The sequence below is a fragment of the Pipistrellus kuhlii genome, unplaced genomic scaffold, assembly GCF_014108245.1.
Source record: "Pipistrellus kuhlii isolate mPipKuh1 unplaced genomic scaffold, mPipKuh1.p scaffold_m20_p_22, whole genome shotgun sequence".
NCBI lineage: Eukaryota > Metazoa > Chordata > Mammalia > Chiroptera > Vespertilionidae > Pipistrellus > Pipistrellus kuhlii.
In genome coordinates, this window is record NW_023425521.1 from 10,806,300 (window position 1) to 10,828,583 (window position 22,284).

At 38.0% G+C, this 22,284-nt stretch overlaps 1 protein-coding gene across 9 annotated transcripts in view; it reads left to right on the forward strand.

Moving 5' to 3' along the window:
* The first annotated feature begins 1,483 nt into the window (after positions 1–1,483).
* MED13 (mediator complex subunit 13) overlaps positions 1,484–22,284 on the forward strand; it is a 90,229-nt gene continuing 69,428 nt past the window's right edge. For 4 of the 9 annotated variants that reach the window (XM_036451410.1, XM_036451412.1, XM_045586394.1 and 1 more), the window contains exons 1-3: positions 1,486–1,686; positions 3,423–3,657; positions 12,727–12,895. In XM_036451410.1, the coding sequence (XP_036307303.1) occupies positions 1,621–1,686; positions 3,423–3,657; positions 12,727–12,895 (470 nt within the window). In that variant the 5' untranslated portion in view covers positions 1,486–1,620. Of the gene's footprint in view, positions 1,687–2,626; positions 2,649–3,422; positions 3,658–12,726; positions 12,896–22,284 lie in introns of those variants that run through there. The other 5 variants (XM_036451411.1, XM_036451413.2, XM_036451414.2 and 2 more) reach the window with 4 other exon arrangements.

Below are 22,284 nucleotides of genomic sequence, written 5' to 3' on the forward strand. Positions count from 1 at the left end.
GAAATGTAACCCAGGCAATAACTGAATGTTTCCTGGGGAAGGAAACCAACATTTTATTAGGTTCCTGTTTCTTGCCATTCATTTGCAAATTTACAAATATCGGGGCACCTACTGTGTGCTAGGAACCTTTTGTTGGCACTAGAGATAGAGTGGTTAACAAAACAAAGTCCCGGTTCTCACGGAGATTACACTCTAGTGGGCACTTTAATAACCACATGAGGTAATGATGACAATAATAATGGATTATGCCAGGCATTGGGCTATCATGCTTTATTTGTATTAACTCAGTTATCACAACAAAACCCCGTAAAGTAGGGCGTATGTTTTCCCCATTTTACAGATGAGGAAAACGAGACAGAAAGAGGTGAAGTGACTCGGTCCAAGTTCAAGCCCAGGCAATGTGGCTCTAACTCCCAGGTTCTCAACCGCGAGGCTATATTGTTTCTTATGTTTCTTTCTCCATATGACAACTTTTAAGTGGCTGAGTCCTATGTCAAGCCCAGGGCTTTGCGCTTGCACCCCAGCGGCCTCCTGAAATGAATGAGAATGCCTTGTAATTTTTGCAGCATTTTCTCTTCCAAAGAATCCACACTGATTTCCACGGAATTCCCAGATTTGCGGTGCGAACCCTCCCTCTTGTACTGTCAACTCTCCCCAGCAGGGAAGGAGAAAGATAGGACCAGGGCCCAGGGCATCTGACGCTGGCCGGGGCGCCCAGCAGGTGGCGCTCTCTCAGTGGCCGGCGGACGGCAGCCCAAGCTCCCCGGCTCTCCGCCTCCTCCGCCAGCTTCCCGGTCCTGCCTCACTCCCTGCTCCCCCCTCCCCACGGAGCCCGGGCCCACGTGACCCCAGGCCGGCCAATGGGCGAGCAGAGAGGGCGAGCTGGTCCCTGTGGCCGCCATTAAAGCGAAGGGAAAACCCGTGAATTCGGATTAAAGGGGGAAAAACACCGCCCGCTGGGCCCACAAAATGGGGGAGACTACGGCGTCCGGGCGGTGAGGCCGCAGGAGAGCAGGCGCGAGGCCGGCTTGGCCCGGGGACCACAGGAGACACGGCCGGAGGATGGTGTGAGCCGCAGCCGCCGCCAGCGCCGCCGCCGCCGAGGAGACCGGGCTAAGGACATCGCCGCCGCCGGGCGGGCCGGCGGCCTGGGCTCCTCTCCGGGCTCGCCCTTCCCGCCCCTCCGCGGACGCCTCCCGCCCGGGGAAGCTCCGGCGCTCGGGCCCTTCCCCTTTCGGACTCGATTTTAATTATTTATTGTGTAATTTATTATTTTTCTCGCGGAAGGGACACCCATCCTCTCTGTCCCCCAAAGAGGGACGAGCGTCCGCGGGCTCCGCGGCGGCCACAGCCCGGCCCGCGGGGCGAGCGCGGCGCGGCCCTCCCGCCTCCGGGCGGCCCCGGGCGGCCGGGTGCCGGCGGGCGGGCGGGCGGCGGGGCTGCTCGCGGCGGCGGGGGGGTGGGTGGGGAGGGCGGGCGGCCCGGCGGCCTCCGCTCCCACCGTCCCCCCGGCCAGCACCCCCCCGCCCTGCCCGGTGTCTGCGCTCCTCTCTCCGGTCGGAGGCGGAGGTAATGGCGGATGGTGGGTCGTGGCGCCGGCGGCGGCTGCTGTGAGGGACGATGAGTTCCTCCTTCGTGCCGAACGGGGCCAGCCTGGAAGATTGTCACTGTAACCTCTTCTGCCTGGTGAGTGCCGGGCCGGGGGGAGGGGGCAGGGGGCGAGGTGCGCCCTTGGGCCGTGGGGGAGGGGGGTCCGGTCCGTCCGTCCGACCGACCGACCGGGTCCCGGCTAGGCCCCGCACCGCGCCGCCGGAGCCGGGTGGCTCCCGCACCGCCCCGGGCTGTGTTGTAGGAGAGTTGGGTTTTCTCTCGTCTTGTTTCCGACTCCCCCCCCCCCCCTCCCCCCAAGCCTGGTCTCCAACTCGGGCTCCGTGTCTGGCAGGACGTGGACGTTTCCTCGGAGTTTCTCGCTCCTCTGTTGCTCTTCTCCTTGGTGACCGTGGCTCCCCGCTCCCCGCTCCCCACCGTGGCCGACCTCCCGCTTGTCTCTGCGCCCAACTCCGGCGTTTGTTCCCCCGGCACACGGGACCCCGGAACTTAACAAAAAAAAAAATCTCTTCGTTTTCCCAGTTTTTTTTTTTTTACACGAGTCACACTAACAGAAGGTTAGCATCTTCCTAAGGAGATTTCAGACCTCTGTAAGAACAGTAGAAGCCATTTCATATGTTTCTCTTTAAACTTTGAAAACAGTTTGCCGTTTTGACAATTTCTGGCCATCTTGCTTTTATTAGAACATTATGTCTGTGTGAGTGGAACAGGCTAAGGGAGGAGGTGCTGTGGGTGGTTCCCCCCCCCCCCCCACTAAATATTTGTGTATTTGTTTTGCTCGCGTGTTTTGAATTTTGAGCAGCCCTGCTCCACGTTTTATTGAAAAGTCTGGGGAAGCTGGATGGAGGGATGACAATTGTGTGTAGGTTGTTGGCCCAGGTCTGGGAGCATCCCACCGCCTAAGACTTTAAAAAGTACCAACTGTTGCAAATACTTAGTCCTCGATTGGACCATACTTTAGCTTCAGTGCTTTAAAGTTTCGGTGGCTTCTTTTTTCATTTTCAATGTGCTTTGAAAAATATTGAGAGAGTATGTGATAGGTAAGTGAGTTGAGTGGGCGGAGCACGACTGGTTGGCAAGTGTAAACTGCCAGTCACGTATCAGCCGTTTCATTTTGGCACCTGTACCTTGTACGTTTAGGTTACAGCAAAGAATTACTGAATTCCTTCCGTTGAATTTCTTTGAAGATGCGAAGTTAAGACCTTTAATGATGCCCTGTCCCCTATGAAATTGTTTTTGTACAATGTCCATTAAACAGTATCTGGAAAGACAAACGAAGGTTTTACATTTCTGTCTTCTCTGACTCAGTCTATTTTTGGTGCTTTTAGGATCAGGTTCTTTGCAGATAGACTAGCACAAATCTGACAGTTCTTTGTGAGCAGCTATTTGACTTCCTAAAAGGGATATGTGAAGAAGTACCAAGAATTTTTTGTTATAGTTCAGACTTCCGTAAGCATGAGTCTTTAAAAAACTAATTTTCTGTTACAAGTTTGCCACCAAGAAACAAAGGTGACCAGTTATTGTAGAATAGAACAGGTTAGCGAGGAAATGTTATTCAGTGTGCAGTATTAAATGCACGTTTATATTTATCACGATTACATTTCTTGTATTTTTCTTGGGATGCACATTTATTGACTTGCTATTGAGTGACATTCCAAGGTTAATTATTAAACTTTTTTTGGCATCTTTTTGTCAATCTGCTTTCAAGATCTTAAGCTTATACTAAAAAATTGTAATGTACTGATGAAATAAGTGAATGTTTTTGACTTGGAATGTGCGGTAATAAAAAAAAAATCTCGCTTTCTTTTCTTCAGGCTGACTTGACAGGAATTAAATGGAAAAGATATGTATGGCAAGGCCCAACTTCTGCCCCTATTCTGTTTCCGGTGACAGAGGAAGACCCCATTTTGAGCAGCTTTAGTCGCTGCCTTAAGGCAGATGTACTTGGTGTTTGGCGGCGAGATCAAAGACCTGGAAGAAGAGAATTGTGGATATTTTGGTGGGGTGAAGATCCTAATTTCGCTGACCTTATTCACCATGACTTATCAGGTGAAAGCAACTTATTTCTAGCTAATGATATAGCAATATTGTATATTTTTCCCAAAAATCTTTTGTATTAAGAGTTTTCTTGGTAGAATAATATTATGAAGCCAGCTACACATTCAGTTTTATGTTTATTTCTCTGTGATTATTTCACTGTGGTTATTTTATTTTGCTTAAATTATCCATATTATGGAAGGCTTTTAAACCTTAAATAACTTTATTCTCCCACCACCCAGCTTCTTCGTGAATTTCTCAGAGCTTAAGAAAGGAATGTTACATTAACCTTAGAAAATGAAATCAGAGAGCAAACAAAGTCATATAATACTTTTGAAGTTAAATGTAATTTAACTTTGAATCAATTCTGCCACTGCCCTCCTCTATATAAATATGCAGACAATTGTAACAGTATCTGGAAATGTTGTAACTTTCTCATTTTTTCAAGGCATACAGTTAGTTTGTTTTATTAACATATGAAGCCTTATGTTAATTTGGTGGTTCTTGGAAAGTGATTATTTTAGATACTGTTGCATCAAAGACTATCATTAACATGAGATGAGTGCCAACTTATTTAGCTTTTATTAGGATGTTGATACATAATCTAAAAAGTTACATCGAAGGAAATTTATTGTGAGCAAATTATTAAGAAATCTTTCATCTTATTTTTTTATTTAGGACTTAGATGTTACTTTAAAAAGATACTGAAGGTTGTGTACTTTATATTGTAGAGTCAATGTAAGCTGAATCTCTGATGATAGGAATGTAAATGATTAATTGCTGCAAGGTATCAAAGACTCAGCAAAATGTTTTTAATGATTATTGAGAGGTAAATTTAGGATTTTTAGATTACTAAAAAAAAAGCATTTTTATTTGAAATTGAGTTCTCTGAAGTTTCTATTGTCTATAACCTATAGGACCTATATTTTTTATCTAATGTAATTCAGATGACTATCTCAAGCACAAAGTAAGACCAGTTTTTGTGCAGGAATGTAAGTGTTACATTTGTTTTGATAACTGCTTTTCATCTTCTAATGAACAGACCCTTCATGTTAATCCTTATTTTTGAGAGTGGTTGCTATTCTTTTATGATAAATGCTTTCTAGCTTTCCAGCTTTCCTAATAACATCTTTGCTGGAGAGTTTAGCCCTTAATTCTAAGTGTGTAATATTTCCTAATTATGTAAAATGATGTGTTTGTATATATGTATAAGCACACATATATGCATATATCTCAGGACATAAAATTTATTTATGGCATCAGCAAGATGATACTTTTTAATTGCTAAAAGCCAATCCTGCCCACTTCCTTTTTCTTTCATTAATTTGGGTATACTTAGGCTATTTTCTTTATTTTAGGTGGTATAAAAACCACATTGCTAAAATGTTCGAAAACTGTTTTAATGTTGATAAGCTATAAATTATAGACAAACTATAATTTGTTGATAAACTACAGTAACTTCTTGGAGGTTTCAGTCTTCCTAGTAAAGTTGGCAGAGTATCTGAACAGACCATTTTCTCCCAGATTCCATGAAATACATTTTGTGGAATCAAAGATAATTTTAACAGATACATAGTATTTCATTTTACCATAGTGGGACTAATGTTTTGAAAGTTAAAAGCCTATTAAAGTTAAATGTAAGCTGTTTTGATGCATATTAAAAAAACTATGTTGATATTTTTCTAAGTTTTATGTTATGAGTTAAATGTTTTCTTCTGAAACCACATTATAGTTTAAAACATTTCTTCTCTAGTTTAACTTTTTAGCATAATTTTAAAAAATGGTAATACCTGTACTTTAAGATACTGATTTTGAATGTGAAATAAAAGTAATTTTGGAAGATCAGGTTTTAAATGTCAGATTTAACTGAATGCCCTTCAATGGTAAATAACTTTTAAAATTTTATGAGTGAAAGCAATTGAAATAGTAAGCCAAAATATATTAGTATATAATCATACGTGCTGTTTCAAAGACTGTCCTATACTGTTTTAAACAGTTGTATAGTCAGTGCTGTTTATATAATGTTCTAACATTTTTTTTAACCTGTCATTTACTTTAGAATGTTTTCACTTAAATTAGACATATCCTAAAGAATAGTAAGGTTTTTTTCAGATGGAGTTTATTTGTCTCGCTCTTTTCTTTGCCCCAGGGACACTCCGTCTGCCTCCCTTTTGGGGTAATTAGTCTTCGCCTCTGTCTCTCTAGCTAACCCATTTTCATTTCTTTCCATCTGTGGCACTCTATTTCCTCCTTTTAAACTCCCCTGAGAAGAGAGCATCTGGACAGTAGGGGTGGCATCAGCTGCAGGAGGCAATCCTGAGTTCCAAGTGGAGGTGTAGCATTGAGGAAAGGGGAACCGGAAGGACCCAGGTGGTAACTAAAAAGCTGGTTAATTTAGTTTGAGGCTGTTTTTCAAGGCAGGGTCCTTCTGTTTGGTTTAGCACCTACCACATCTTATTACTTAAATGTTTGTAATTATGGTGATGATAATGCCCTTCTTGTTGGGGAAGAAGGAAAGGCTTATCTTTCAGCAAAGATTAGAAGTCTCAGTTTTTCTTATTAACTGAAGTATTCAGTAATAAAAGTATAAAATTGCCTTTGCTTAATCTCCTTACCACCTTTGTATCATCCATAGTGTATTTTTTTTATCCTTGTCTGAGGATATGTTTATTGATGTTAGAGAGCAAGGAAGTGGGGAGAGAGACAGACAGATACCAATTTGAGGGAGAAGCATTCATTGGTTGCCTCCCATACTTGCCCCAACCGGGAATGTGCCCTGACTGGGAATTAATCTGCAGCTTTTTGGTGTACTCCTACTGGTGAGCCACCTGGCCGGGGCACAGTGTATGTTTTTTTAAAGTTTTTCTTTTAAAACAGTTTTTGACTTATATAAAAGTTGCAAAAGTAGTATAGAGAGTTCCTGTATATCCCTCACCCAGTTTCTTTTATTAACATTTTATATTAAAAGAGTACATCTTCCAACTAATAAATCAATATTGGTACATTAATATAAACTAAGTCTATACTTTATTTGAAATTTCTTTATTTTTACTAAAATCCTATTATCTCATCCAAGATATACCACATTGCATTTGTCATATCTCCTTAGGCTATTCTAGACAGACATTTTCTCAGGCTTCCCTTGTTTTTTATTGTCTTGATAGTTCTGAATAGTCTGGTCACATTCCATAGTGCATTTTAAATTTCTGCCTGTCTGTCTTATATCAATATGTAGCACACGTTTGGGTCACCTTCCTTTCAAGTTTAGCTGATGTAGAAATAGGACATAAACTTGTTTTATTGCTAATTGTTAAAAATCTGTTGAGCAAACCAAATCTGATTTGATAACTACTTTAAATCCTCAGTCACTTATATTATAGCAGAGGTCAATACTTTTTAGTAAGACCTGTTTTATTATTTTGCAATACTAGCTAGCATTTGTTCAAAATACCCCTTGGATCGGAAAGCCAAACACTTTATTTTATATATATATTGATTTGAGAGAGGGAGAGTGAGACAGAAGCATCAATGATTAGAGAGAATCATTGATCTGCTGCCTCCTGCAGGTCCCACACAGGGGATCAAGCCCATCACTCGGGCATGTCCCTGACTGGGAATTGAACCGTGACCTTCTGGTTCATGGGTCGATGCTCAACCACTAAGCCACGCCAGCTGGGCAAAGCCAAACACTTTAAAAATGAAAAATAAAACTTTTTGCTCTGCTCCCTCTAAGAGAATGGATAGTTGAATCAATATCAATATGTTTTGATTAAAAAAAAAAAGATCAGGGGACAAAACTCCTCTCTGATTGCAGCCTTTTAAATTTTATTTATTTTTTAAATTTAAACTTTATAGCAGACCTTGTTTAGTGCTTATATGATAGAAGTGTAAAGTTGATGGAGGGAAAATTTTATCTTAAACCCTCTGGTCAAAAATCTCTATATTGGCCCTCGCTGGTTTGGTTCAGTGGATAGAGCATCTGCCTGCGGACTGAAGGGTCCCGGGCAAGGGCACATGCCCAGGCTGCAGGCTCAGTCCCCAGGAGGTGTGCAGGAGTCAGCTAATCAATGATTCTCTCTCATCATTGTTTTTATTTCTTTTTCTCTTTCCCTTCCTTTTTGAAATCAATAAAAATATATTTTTAAAAAATCTCTATAGTGGATAGAACTGATTTGTTATTTTACATGTACTATTAATTTGCTTCAAAGCAAGATTGTTTCACTATCATTAGTGTGCCCTTAAAGGAGAAAAGTTTTCAGAATTTTTTATTCTGTGTCTTAACCTTTTTGGTATTTTATTGCTGTCACCATTGGCTTTTAGTCTTTACTTTAAAACAAAATAAAAACAAAAACTACTCCCTTTCCCAACCTTTGCATCTTAAAAAAAAAAAAAAAAAATCATAGTAAGCTAGAATGTGATGAAACTGAAAAAACTGATACCTTGAAAACTAAAAAAACAGGCTCAGAGCCAGAAATATTTATTTTTCCTGAATCCTGTGATCTATAAATGGGATTTTAGCAACATGTTCAAATACTTTAATTATGCTGGAATTTCATCATAGTACTATGAAACGAAATGGGCCATTGGTTAGTCTTATAATTGAATTTTGAATGCTTTTTTATTGAAGGATATTAATTATAGTGGAATTTAACCTTAATTAGCAGCGTTCACAGTATTGATAGATAAACAGCTGCCAAGTATAGGGACCTACAAACTAAAAAATTATTTTGTGCCCCAGGTAGCCTGAAGAGAGCTAATTTATTTCTATCTTCTGTACCACGATACTTGTGACCCAACTTTTTAAATTGGCTAATCTTCTAGGAACAACTTTATTTGCCATATTTTTTCTGTGTACTGTCTATTTTGAACAAGAAAGTGTTTCTTTAAGTCTTAAAAAATAATCAATATATTAGACTATTTTAAAATCAAAGTTGGTTTTGCCATCTATCAACGTGCTGCCAGTTTAAGGCTCTCAGTAATATTGCTGAATTAATGAATTATGAGTAGGCAATTATTGTTCAAGACAAACACTGGACTAGATATTTAATTTTTCTTTTTCAGGAAATACATGATATTTTCTACCATGATAATTTTGACCCATTTATTAATCATAGTGTATGTTTCATTCTAATAGCTTGTCAGAATTATTTAGGAAAAGATTCCTTCTCTCCCAGTTTATCACTGTGAAGATACTTAAAGATGTCAGTTGCGTATGAGTACTAAGTGTATTAGCTTTTTTGTTTTTTATTTTTTTGACCTACCATATATTATACTTTGGTATCACTATAATCTGTGTCCTCAGAAAAAAATACAGTAATTACATTTAGCATTTGAATTTTTGCATTGTTCAAATAAATACTTTGTAAAAATAAGTAGCAACGACTAAAAGTTTTAATGCTAACAGTAATGCAAAAGTACTGAAAGCCCAGAATTGAAACTTTTCTCTAAGGATACAGATACTAGAGGAAGAAGACATTTATTAAAATGCATGAAGCAGACCTTATCCATTAGGCTATGGTTGATTAAGTTGAAAAGAGGTAGGCAAAGATTTGCCATGTGTTCCTCTTTCCTAATATAATGCTGTCATTGATATTTGAGAAGTTGTTTTAATTAATGTAAGAGGTGCATATCACTATGTCTTAGTTGTACCATTTCACTTTTCATATCTTTGAATACAACATATAGAGAAATACATTTATTAGGATTATTATAACATTAGGGTATTAGAATCTTGGCTTAGTAAGCTTCTTGTTTCTAAATAACGCCCCCTTTCTTTCAGGCTTTTTATTAAGTGTTATTAGAATTTAATTCTCATTATTTCCTCAGCAATGAAAACTGAAATTAGTGTAATATAATTTGTCACATGTGAAGATATACTTCAGAGATTTGTTTGCTTTAGAAAACTCTAAGAGGAGGTCTGTTTTTCTTTGTTTTATGCATTATCCTCATTTAATGTTAATGAGAATTATGGGCATTTGGGGAGATAGTGTAAAATGAGAATTGAGTTCACCTGAGTTTCTCTAGATAAAATTTAGAGCAATGAGAGAGAAATGCTTGGAAATGAATACTGATTAATTTTCTAAACTATATTTAGTATTCTTAAAATAATTTACAGGTTAACTGAAATCAATTTTTTTAATGAACAAAACCAAAATTTCAGAGTTTTATATGAAATATATAAATTATTGTATTATAGCCTCTGATGTGCCAAAGATTTAAAAAAAAAATTTACTCTTTTGGGGAAAAAGGCAAATTCAGTCAGTCTCAAGTTTTAAGTGATACTTGAAGTTTATAGTGACTACAACTTTGATGTGTGATGATAACTGTGTCTTGGATTTTTAAAAAATATATATTTTATTGATTTTGTACAGAGAGGGAGGGAGAGAGATAGAGAGCTAGAAACATCGATGAGAGAGAGTCATCGATCAGCTGCCTCTTGCACACCCCCTACTGGGGATGTGCCCGCAACCAAGGTACATGCCCTTGACCAGAATCGAACCCGGGACCCTTCAGTCCCCAAGCCGACGCTCTATCCATTGAGCCAAACCAGTTTCGGCTGTCTTGGATTTTTGATGCTTTAAAACTTAGAAGTAGAAAAATGATTTTGGTAAAGGCTACTTTTGTAGGACAAATGTTACAGCCATTGTGCTTCTTAGAAGGTAAGGATTTTTGAGGTAAAAGGCAACAAAAATAAAGTATTATATACTAAATAGATTATAAAGAAGGGAAGAATTGGAGGTATTTTCATCATAATTCTCTTGGAATTAAGGAGTATATTTTTAATAATCATGTCACATTATTTGAGGCAAAACTCTTAATATAGCTATTTAATTTTGAAGTGGTGGAAACTGATTAAGCTGAAAGTAGATTGAGAAAGATTTTTTTTTCTCTTAGCAACTCACAAATATGCTTGTAATCCAGACCTTTAAACATTAAAGCAATGTCATTATGTGCCACTTCCCTTTTCTTCTAGCCTACTGTTCAATCAAGTGAAACTTGTAAAGCTAAGGCTTTAAATAGAAGTAGATAAGAATGACTATAACATAATAGAATATGAAGAACTTTTTAAATTTAATATTAGTGCCAGATATTAATGATTTAAAAATTATTGTAACTCTCAAGTTGTCATTTTCAAAAACTTATCTTTTCTTAAAGCTTACCTCTTAAGAGTAAACAGTTCATTTGAAAGATGACTGTAATTTAGGAGACTCTAGAAAGAACAACAAATTCAACCTTGAAGTTTAAAGTTCAGTCATTATGCTTTTTAGTTAATGTTTATTCTACCAATTTGTCATGCAAGTTATGAATATAAATTATGTGTCACTTTTTAAAATATATATATTTTTATTGATTTCAAAGATGAAGGGAGAGGGAGAGAGAGATAGAGACATCAGTGATGAGAGAGAATCATTGATTAGTTGCCTCCTGCATGCCTCATACTGTGGATTGAGCCCTCAACTCAGGCATATGCCCTGACTGGGGATCAAACTGTGACTCCGCCCCGGCTCAATCACTGAGCCATGTTGGTTGGGCCCACGTGTCACTCTTAATGTCTCTGCTTTTTTTTTCAAAAGCATCATAGTTTATTATTTTTCTATGGGTATAGTGCAAGCATGTCAAACTCAAAGGCTAACACAGGTCAAATAAACAAGATTTAAGTTTATGTGGGCCACAAAAATAAAAAGCTTCAATTTTCATAGAAATGTAATTTTATGTTTTAGAGACATGTTGAATACAAAGGGCTGAAATAAATGAGTAATTGTTAACATAAAATAATAGAACATTTTAATAAAATTAATATTTTTTCTTGAATACTAACTTGCCAGACACTGCAAAAAGTAATAAGGGTAACGTAAATCTATTTTCTTGTTCTCTGAAAGTGAAATATTGCCTGATGTGCACAATAAATAAGTCAGTCCAAGATTAAGGACGTGGCAATTGCCTGTTATTAATAATATATTCGCTGCTAGTATTAGTAGAGAGGAATGGTGTGCCTGCGTGTAAGGAAAATGAATGCAACATGATTATAGTAATCAGTCATTAGCAATCATTGTAGTTCGTTATTATGTATAACAGGATATTATAAAAATTAAGTTAAAAATACTTATTAAAACATTTTTTACATATCGTCATATTGGCTGATCCACTAAAATATTTGTTGTGTGCCGCGAGTTTGACATGCTTGGAGTAGTGTATACATTTTTATTGAGTTAAGAAAGGTTTTGTATTCATTAAATTGAAAGATGACCAACATTTGTGAAATGTTTAGAAAAATATGTAGGCTATAGAAGGATATTAAATTGTATTTGAAATAACAGTTTAAAACATGATAAAAGTTAAAATGCTGAAGTAGTATCTGTAAGTTAATTGAAATGGTTAATAGATTTGCTGGCAAAATTGAGGGTGTATAGTTAGTAAAGATAGCTATAACTTTATATCAGAAGTACCATTTAAAATTTAAGTCTTTAAATTTTTCCCTCAAGTAGAGGATTCTCTACTGAGTTATTGGAATCATTTGGTTGAAATGAGACCTAAGGTGGCTGATAATGCACTGCTTGTTAGGCTTTGAGCCAAAGCTTCTTTTTTATTCATAGTTATTTTATAGTTGAGTCATGGATTAGAATGCTGATGGACATAGACTGTTTTGATTTTAATTATTAACTGGTTAGTTTTTTTGGCAGGCTTAATGGAAGAATTAGGACAAAGTAATAAGTGAACTAGCTTAGAAATTAGCATCTTAGGTATAGAGTGTGTTTAATATTTCCCAGGTTACACAAATGTCCTTTACATTGATACAGAAATCAAATCATTATATTTGCAAGATAGTGTTACATTTTTATATGGTGGGAAAATAATTTTCAGGTAATTTAATAGCATACATGGCACTTGGGCCTTTTATTCCTTATGGAGTAATTTTGAAACCTGATATTTTAATGTCTAGAGATATATGGAAGTGATTGTAGCTCAATATACTGAGGTGAAGTAGGGCTTATGTATTTAGTTTAAACTATAACACTTTTTACTTGGCTCGGAGTAGATATGGTGCCAATACTTTTTGTTTCTTTCATGTTTCTCTTGTAGAAGAGGAAGATGGAGTTTGGGAGAATGGACTTTCTTATGAGTGCCGTACTCTGCTTTTCAAAGCAGTTCACAATCTTCTGGAACGGTGTTTAATGAATCGGAACTTTGTACGCATTGGCAAGTGGTTTGTAAAGCCTTATGAAAAAGATGAAAAGCCTATAAATAAAAGGTAAGCTATTGTATTTAAACTCTTTACTTGATATTTTTTTATTTGCCAGTATTTGTGGCTTTACAGAAAATGTGGACTAAAATAAGCTAATGTATTACAGACATATTTTAGGGAGCTAACTTGGGCAAAGTACTGTAAATGTTAAATTTTCTTTGTCTACTTAACCCTTTCACTTACACATTGTAAGAATTTTCTTGCCGTGGGAATACGGTGTGTGTCAATATAGTGGCCCAAGTTTTATTTTGGGATGATAGAAAAAAAATGTGTGATAAGAGCAGAAGTTCATGCATTGAAGTTACTTTTTTAGTGCTAGTGGAAATGTTATTCTCAGTGCTCTATTAAAAATTAAGTAGTTTGCCCTGACCACTTTGGCTCAGTGGGTAGTGTCGGCCTGTGGACTAAAAGGTCCCGGGTTCAATTTGGTCAAGGTCATGTATCTTGGTTGCATTCACGCCCCGGTAGGGGTATGCAGGAGGCAGCTGATCGATGTTTTTCTTTCTTATCGATGCTTCTAATTTTCTATCCCTCTCCCTTCTTCTCTGTAAAAAATCAATAAAAAACTATATTTAAAAAATTAATCCTTGTTAAAGATAGTGACCTATAGTTTTGTTTTGGGTTAAGTTAACCTTTTACGTTTCCAGACCTCTCCTTTTGCTTTAAAGTAATTTAAGTTTCTGTTTTCCTCTCCAAGACATGTTTACTCTTGGAGTGTTTACAATTTTTTTGAACTTTGAGTTAAGAAAATTTATGACAACTTGCAGAGTAGTTTTAGACAGAGGCGGTTAATAGCTTTAGGCTACTGTATTTCTCCTAATTCAAATACTATAAAGCACAATCTGTTAGAAGATTCAGTGCCAAGTAGATGTTGAATTAGTGAAGCTTCAAGAGAGATGAAATAGTCCCAGCCAGTTAGAGCATGAAGGGTGGTGGCTGTAGATCCAGTCAAGGGCACTTACCTTGGTTGCAGGCTCAAACCCCAACCCCAGTCAGCAGGCAACCAACTGATGTCTCTCTGTCTTCATCTCTCCTTTCCACTCTCTAAAAATCAATGCAAAAAATATCCTCCCGGTGAGGATTAACAAAACAAACAAAAAATAGAGAGAGAGCCGAAACCGGTTTGGCTCAGTGGATAGAGCGTTGGACTGCGGACTGAAAGGTCTCAGGTTCGTTTCTGGTCAGGGACATGTTCCTTGGTTTCAGGCACATACCCAGTAGGGGGTGTGCAGGAGGCGGCTGGTGGATGTTTCTCTCTCATTGATGTTTCTAGCTCTCTGTCCCTCTCCCTTCCTCTCTGTAAAAAATCAATAAAATATACTTAAGCCGAAACCGGTTTGGCTCAGAGGATAGAGCATCGGCCTGTGGACTGAAAGGTCCTGAGTTCGATTCCGGTCAAGGGCATGTACCTTGGTTGCGGGCACATCGCTGGTGGGGGGTGGGGTGCAGGAGGCAGCTGATCGATGTTTCTCTCTCATCGATGTTTCTAACACACACTCTGTTCCTCTCTGTAAAAAAAAATCAATAAAATATATTAAAAAAATATATATATAGAGAGAGAGGTGAAGTAGTAGTGAGTAAGACGGACTGTGGAAGAAGATAAAATGAAGGACATGTATTAGCTTTCCCTAAAAGTTGTGCAGATATGAAATAAACATTTGGTTGCTATTGTAATCATTATTGAGATGCCATCTTTTATGTCATATGTGCACATCTTTTTCTTGTGCTTGTAAAGTTTTTTCATACTTTTAAAAAATATTTTTGTTGATTTCAGAGAGGAAGGGAGAGGGGGAGAGAGAAACATCAATGATGAGAGAGTATCATTGATTGGATGCTTCCTGTATACCCCCTACTGGGGACTGAGCCTATAACCTAGACATGTGCCCATGATTGGAATCAAACCTGAGACCCTTCAATCTGCAGGCCAACGCTCTATCCACTGAGCCAACTGGCTAGGACCATACTTCCTTTTTTAGTTTTAGTAAAATGGATGAGCTCATAAGCCTGGACAAATCAATTCTCTATTTCATTTTTTCTTCTTTGAAAATTAAAATAAACCTTTATTGTGAACAAAATAACTGTACAAGTTAGGAATGCATTCAGTTGCAAATGATTGCAAACCTAACTACCTGGCAAGAAGTCTGGAGGTAGATAGTTCAGTACTGGTGTATCTGTTCAATAATGTCATCAAGGACCTGGGATCCCTAGAGTTTTCTACCCAGTCGTCGTGAGCCTTTGACTTTCATTCTGATGGTCACTGTAGGTGTTGTATCTCCAGACTTCAATCACAATGGATTCTAGGCAGGAAGAGAAGAAGGAATAAGGGGGATTGACCCTTCGGTCAGAAAATAGATTCTTTTCTGGAAACTTCAGCTGACGTATTGGTTATTCTGAGAGAAATGTACATTTTTTTTGTATAGGAATATCACCCCACTGAACAAAATAAGGCTTTTGGTTAGTAAGAAAAAATGGAGAGTAGATATTAAGTAGGCAATTAGAAGGGGAAGTAGATTATCAGGTAAGCAATTAGCAGTGCTCATGCTTTAGTTTTAAAAAGTCAGGCAGATTACCATAATTTAAAATGAAAAGCTGCAGTCCTGAATCCCAACTATTAGATGTAATCTAATCTCAGAGGCAATCTCTTCTCATTCTTTTAATTTTATTTTAATTACCTATTTAACGTTTTAGAAGCAAATAGCATACTCATTCTTGAGTTTTCAGTTATTTCAGTTATTCAGGCTTTATCTATTGATTTTCTATTGATTGTTTAGATATTTTTTACTCCTGATACACCCCCATGCCCAACAGCTTGAACATTAGCATGCTTCTATACACTCTTCTGCCTTCTCTCTTTCATTATCTTTTTATTTCTTATTTTGTTTATTGTCAACATTATAGATGTCCCGCATTTCCCCCTTCTTTGCCCCCCTTCACCCAGCCCCCACCCCACCCCAGGCCTTCATCATACTGTTGTCTGTGTCCATGGGCTATCTTACCTAATAAAAGAGTAATATGCAAATTAACCATCACTCTGCTATGTCCACCAGCCAGTCTGCGAGTATGCAAATTAACCCCAACCAAGATGGCTGCCACCACAGAGAGCAGGAGGGAGGATTGGATTTCCCCAGCAATGGAAGGAAGCCAAGCTTTCCATACACCCTGGCCAGCCCAGGCCTCCAATCAAGGATACAAAGTTTCAATTGTAGAAGATAAATATATCCCAGATACTAGGGCCTCCGCTTGGGTAGCCAGGGAGCATGACCTGCCTGCAAACCACCACAGGCCCCTTGTCCAGGCCGCCCCACGCCCCAAGGGAACCCCCACCCTAATCCAGGACACCCTTCAGGGAAAAACCAGCTGGCCCCTACCCATGAACCAGGCCTCTATCCTATCTAATAAAAGAGTAATATGCAGATTGACCATCACTCCCGACACACAAGATCAAGATAGCTGCCCCCATGTGGTCAAAGATCCTGCCCCATGTGGACTCAATATGGCCACTACAAGATGGTCAGCAGGGGAAGGCAGGTGGGGGGGGCAGGCCTGCAAGGGAGGGCAGTTGGAGCAATCAAGTCTGCAGGGAGGGCATTTGGGGGTGACCAGGCCAGCAGAGGAGGGAAGTTGGGGGCAAACAGGTTGGCAGGGGAGGAGTTAGACGTTAGACATCAGTCCGGCTGGCAGGGCAGTGGTTAGGGGGTAATTAGGCTGGCATGCAGAAGTGGTTAGGGGAAATCAGGAAGGCAGGCAGGTGAGTAGTTGGAACTCAGCAGGTGAGCCCTAAATGGGCAATGGGTCATCCCTTGAGGGGTTCCAGATTAGAAAGGGTGCAGGCTGAGCCAAGGGACACCCCTTCCCCCCATGCACGAATTTCATGCACCGGGCTTCTCGTCAGTATATAAGTGTATGTTCTTCGGTTAATCTCTTTCCTAGTCTTGCCAGTATAGTTATAAGATTTGGTAAAAACAATACCTGTTGTTTATATTACTATGGTTTTATAAATATTATTTATAGCTGAGCCATATAGTGTACTAGGATTATTCCATTTCTTCCACATCTTCCCCCCCCCACCCCCCCAGTGTTAATGATTATTTCTTTTTTCATTTAATTTTCTATGTTAGGGGTTGGTAAACTATCACTCAACAGAGCAAATGTAGCCTGCCACCTGTTTTATAAGTAAAATTATAGTGTAGCACAGTCATGCTAATTCATTAATGGTTTATTTTATGCCTGCTTTCACACTGAAGCAAAATTGTATAGTAATGACCCACAAAACCTACAATATGCATTCTCTGGCTCTTTATAGATAAAGTTTGCTGATCCCTGTTCTCTGTACTACTTGATAATTCACCCCTAGACCATCTGCCCAAAGTGCAAATCTCCCTACTTACTTTTAAGGAGTCTGTGTAATCTATTTTATTTTTTCCCTCTCTCCCTCTCCTGTTAACATTCCTTTTGGAGCCCTTCATTTTTCAGTTCCTACTAGTTGTTGTTCTATAGGTCTGTTTCACAGCAGTCATCTTGGGAATTCCCTTTGCCTGTCTGTGTTGGATTCCTTATTTCCTAGATCTTATATTTCTTTTTTTTCTGTCTTAACTGTTTTGGTAATGGCCATCCACCAGTAGTTTCCTGAGAAGGGAGTATGTGAGAAGAAATATGTTTGGATCCCGAATGTCAGACTTACCTCCTTTCCTACTCGTAAGACTTCGGGGCATTAAAATGCTGACTGGAAAATCTATGTATTGAGTAGCATGAAGTTGCAGGCTTTAATAGGGTGTTTTGTTAGAGACCTGGCCTGTTGGGTGCCTGTTGCTCACTAGTCTGTGTATCTCCTCATTCCCACCCATTTGAGTTAGTTTTCCCAGAGCAGTTCTTCAGTATCCTGACTTGAGTATAAACTTGGTTGTCAGTGTTTAAGAGAGCCTTTTAGGAAAGGGTACTATATTTGTATGCTTATTTTGGGGATTACTTGTATAGTATTGAGATTTTTAGTTAATTTTAGTTAATTCCTCTTTTAAATACATCACCTCAGCTATATCTAGTATCTTGAGTCCCCTTGTTTCATCCATTTCAGAGAGTGAGCACCTCTTAAGTTTTCCTTTGATTTGGAATAATGTAAAGAGCCTGTCTACAGTAAGCTTTTCGTATGATCTACGATTCTTATTTTTTAAAATATATTTTTATTGATTTTAGGAAGGGAGATGGAGAGACAGAGAGAGAGAGAGAGAGAGAGAGAGAGAGAGAGAGAGATATCAATGATGAGAGAGAATCATTGATCTGCTGCTTCCTGCACTCCCCACACTGGGGATTGAGCCCAGGAATCAAACCAGTAACTTCTTGGTTCCTTGGTTGACATTCAACTGCTGAGCCATACCCGGCTGGGCCTTACTATGATTTTTAAATGTCTGTCTTTTTGAACTATTGGTTTTAGATATGAATGAAAATAGAGAAAAGGGGAGAAGGGAGTGAGCAGGTTTTGCCTAAGCAGAATTGTCTACACAGTGTTTGAAATTAGGGCTTAATATGTGTTAGCTCAATTCTTCACAGCATTCCCATTTTACTCCAGTTGTTAAACCTGAAGCACAAAGAGATTAAGTAACTTGTCCAAGGTCATAAAGTGTTGGAGCTGGGTTATAGGTCATGAAAATTATGAGAGGCAAATGATCAATGTTTCTCTCAAACATTGATTCCCTCCCTCCCATCCTCTCTCCCTCCCCCTCTCTTTAAAATCAGTACAACATATCTTTGGGTGAGGATTAAAAAGAAAAAAGAAAAAAAGCCCAGCCTGCATGGCTCAGTGGTTGTGCGTGGACCTGTGAACCAGGAGTTTCATGGTTCGATTCCCAGTTGGGGCACATTCCCGGGTTGTGTGCTCGGTCCACAGTGTGGGGCATGCAGAAGGCAACAGATCAATGAGTCTCCCTCATCATTGATGATTCTATCTCTCTCCCTTTCCCTTTCTCTCTGAATTCAATAAAAATATATTTTAAAAAGAAAAAAATACTTATAGAGCACTTGAATTAGTAAACGAGAATAATATTTTGTTGCTTTCTAAGAATTCTTCACTGTATAAGGTCTGTAATGTGTTCACTAAGTGAGTAGAAGTATATACAAAATTTACTGATAAGATGTTTATCTTATGAATTTTAATATAGATCACTTTTTCAAGGGGAAAGCAGACATGGGAATTATACCGGTAAATTTAAGAAATTAAAAAAATTACTATTAGGACTACAGAAATACAGAGTCATGCATTAGTTCCTAAATTTGTCTGGATGTAGAATCACCTTGAGAGATTAACGAGAGCCTGGGCTTTAGAATTTTTAAATATCTCCGGGTGAAAGACAGGTTTGGAAGCAATTGAATTAATAGAATAATCTAGGAATTAGAATTAGGGGTAGTGTTTTTTTTTGTTTTGTTTGTTTTTGAGTGGTGGTAAAATATACACAACTAAATTTACCATTTTAAGCACTTTTCATTTTATAGCTCAGTGGCATTAAGTACATTCACATTGTGCAGCCATCACCACTATCTATCTGCAGAACTTTTTCATCATCCAAGCTGACAATCTGCCCATTAAATAGTAACTGCTTATTTTCCTCTACTCTTAGTCCCTGGTAACCACCATTCCACTTTCTGTCTCTAATGAATTTGGCTGTTCTAGGTTCCTTATAAATAAGTGGAATCATACAGTAGTTTTGGATGACTCATTTCATTTAGCATAATATGCTCAAGGTTTGCATCCATGTTGTAACACACATCACAATTTCATTCCTTTTTTAAGGCAGAATAATGTTCTGTTGTATTTTTATACCACATTTTGTTTATTGATTCATCTGTCCATGGACATTTGAGTTATTTCTGCTTTCTGTCTATACTAAATAATGCTGCTATAAATATCGGTATACAAACATCTATTCAGTCCTTGTTTTCAGTTCTTTTGACAATATATCCAAAAGTAGAATTGTGGATTATATAGTAATTCTATCGATATGTTATTTTTTTTCGTTTTAAGGAACCATCATACCCCCTCCTTTCATAGTGGCTTCACCATTTTACATTTTCATCAGCAGTGCAAAAGGGTTCCACTGTCTCCACATCCTCCTTTTCTTTTTCTTTTCTCTCCCCCCCACCCCCGCTTTTTTTTTTTTTTTTTAACTTTATGGGTATGAAGTGGTATCTTATTGTAGTTTTGGTTTACATTTCCTTAGTGATTAATGATGTTGAGCATCTTTCTGTGTGTTTGGTGGCCATTAGTGTAACTTATTTGATTAAATGTATGTCGTCAAGTCCTTTGCACATTTTTAATTGTTTTTTAGGATGACTAGGGCTTTAAACTATCATTCCCCTTTTTTAAAAAAAAATATATATATATTTATTGATTTCAGAGAGGAAGGGAAAGGGAAAGAGATAGAAACAGTGATGAGAGAGGGTCATTGATTAGCTGCCTCCCACATGCTCCCCATGAAGATCGAGCCCACAACCCAGGCATGTGCCCCTGACCGGAATCAAACCCGGGATCCTCCAGTCCTCAGGCTGATGCTCTATCCGCTGAGCCAAACCAGCCAGGGCGAGGCTGTCTTTCCCTTTAACTAGTCTTATGATCGTAGGCCATCTAATTTCTTGGTGCCGTGATTTTCCTACCTGCAAAATAAGATCATTTGTCTGTACCTACCGTAGATATGGCGCCTCCTACAGCAGTACACATATTAAACTTTATAGAATAGCTAGCTTTAATCTATAAGCATATTTGCATTTTCTGTTTTAGGAATAAAGAATCTTTTAATTTTAGTACTTAAACGAGGAACATTTTTCTACAATAGATGACTGTTATGTTTCACCTGTAAATTTTGCCTCACTCATACCTTTTGGTTTTGGTTATTACAGTGTAAGCCCCTGGAGAGCAATGGCATCCTTTGCAATACTTTTTTTCTTTTTAAATATATTTTTATTGATGTCAGAGAGGAAGGGAGAGGGAGAAGTAGATAGAAACATCAATGGTGAGAGACAATCATTGATCTACTGTCTTCTGCATGCCCCCTACTGAGGATCGAGCCAGCAACCTGGGCATGTGCCCTGACCAGGATTTGAACTGTGACCTGGTTCAAGACTGAGCCACACCGGCTGGGATTAACTTCACTTTTTTTAAGTGCTAAGTACCAAAAATATTATCAATGATACTTCTGGAAAGAAGAACTATTCTAAATTTAGTATGGTAGTATTATCATTTTTTTGGCCCTATATTTTCGGACTAGAATATTGCCTTTAATATAAGAATTCTAGAAATTTTATTTCATATTTAGAATGTATAGTTTTTTCTCCTAGGTCATGCACAAACTTGGTTTATTTCAAACCATTTTATAAATAGATAAGACTACAGGGATGGGCAAAAATAGGTTTACAGTTGTTCGTATGGAAAACAATACAGTAATTAGTATGTAATACAAGAAAAAACTGTTTCTTGTACTTACAACTGTAAACCTATGTTTTGAGACCATCCTAGCACTACATAGGAGGGATGTTCTACTTAATCATAGACAACAACTGAAAAACTGCCGGTGGGTATAGGGCAGCGCAGATAAATAGAGCTGAGAAATTGATCATGTTTTGCATATTGGAATATTATGTTTTTACCAAGACCCTTTGGAGATAAATGGATAATTTTACATCAAAATTTTACATCAAATTTTCTTTTCTGATTTGAAAGTTGTTAAGATTGTCGTGTGCTCATTGGACATACGGAAAGGCTATATTTGGCTTTCATTTTATGGGCCACGATTTTTGTTTATATGATTACATTTAATTTCTAATATTTATTAAGTAATGCACTGTTTTTTAACATTTATTAGATTATAGTAATCTGTTTAGGAAAAATTTTAGTCAGATTATTTGTTTTTTATGTCATGGCGAAAATCCATTTTGAATATTTTTATTCTCATTTAATATTTTATGTACGAAATGAAACATAGTTGAAAGCTATATTTTTAAGAACTATACTTCACTAATTAACAGAACAGTAAATATGAAGATATAAAATTCAGGTCTCTATCTTCTTTGTCTTTTAAAGATAAAGTTCGAACATCAGGCTATTTTAGGTTGTTGCTTATACTTGCAAATGTTGTTGCAAGTATTTGCAATTCAGATTTTAAAATCTGCTACTCAGTTACTGAGAAAGCACACAGCATTCATAATCATTTGTATAGCATACTTACTTGATTCCTAAAACTAATCAAATTATAATTTCCCTACCTACTATATTATTCTTTCTTGAGTCACTTACTTAATAAATGTTTTTCTTGACATAGTAGTTTCAGTTAGCAATTCCCCCTTATAACACTTAAAATTTTACTTCCTCTGTTAAGAAATGTTTGCCTTGTAAGGTTTTCTGAAAAACGTGT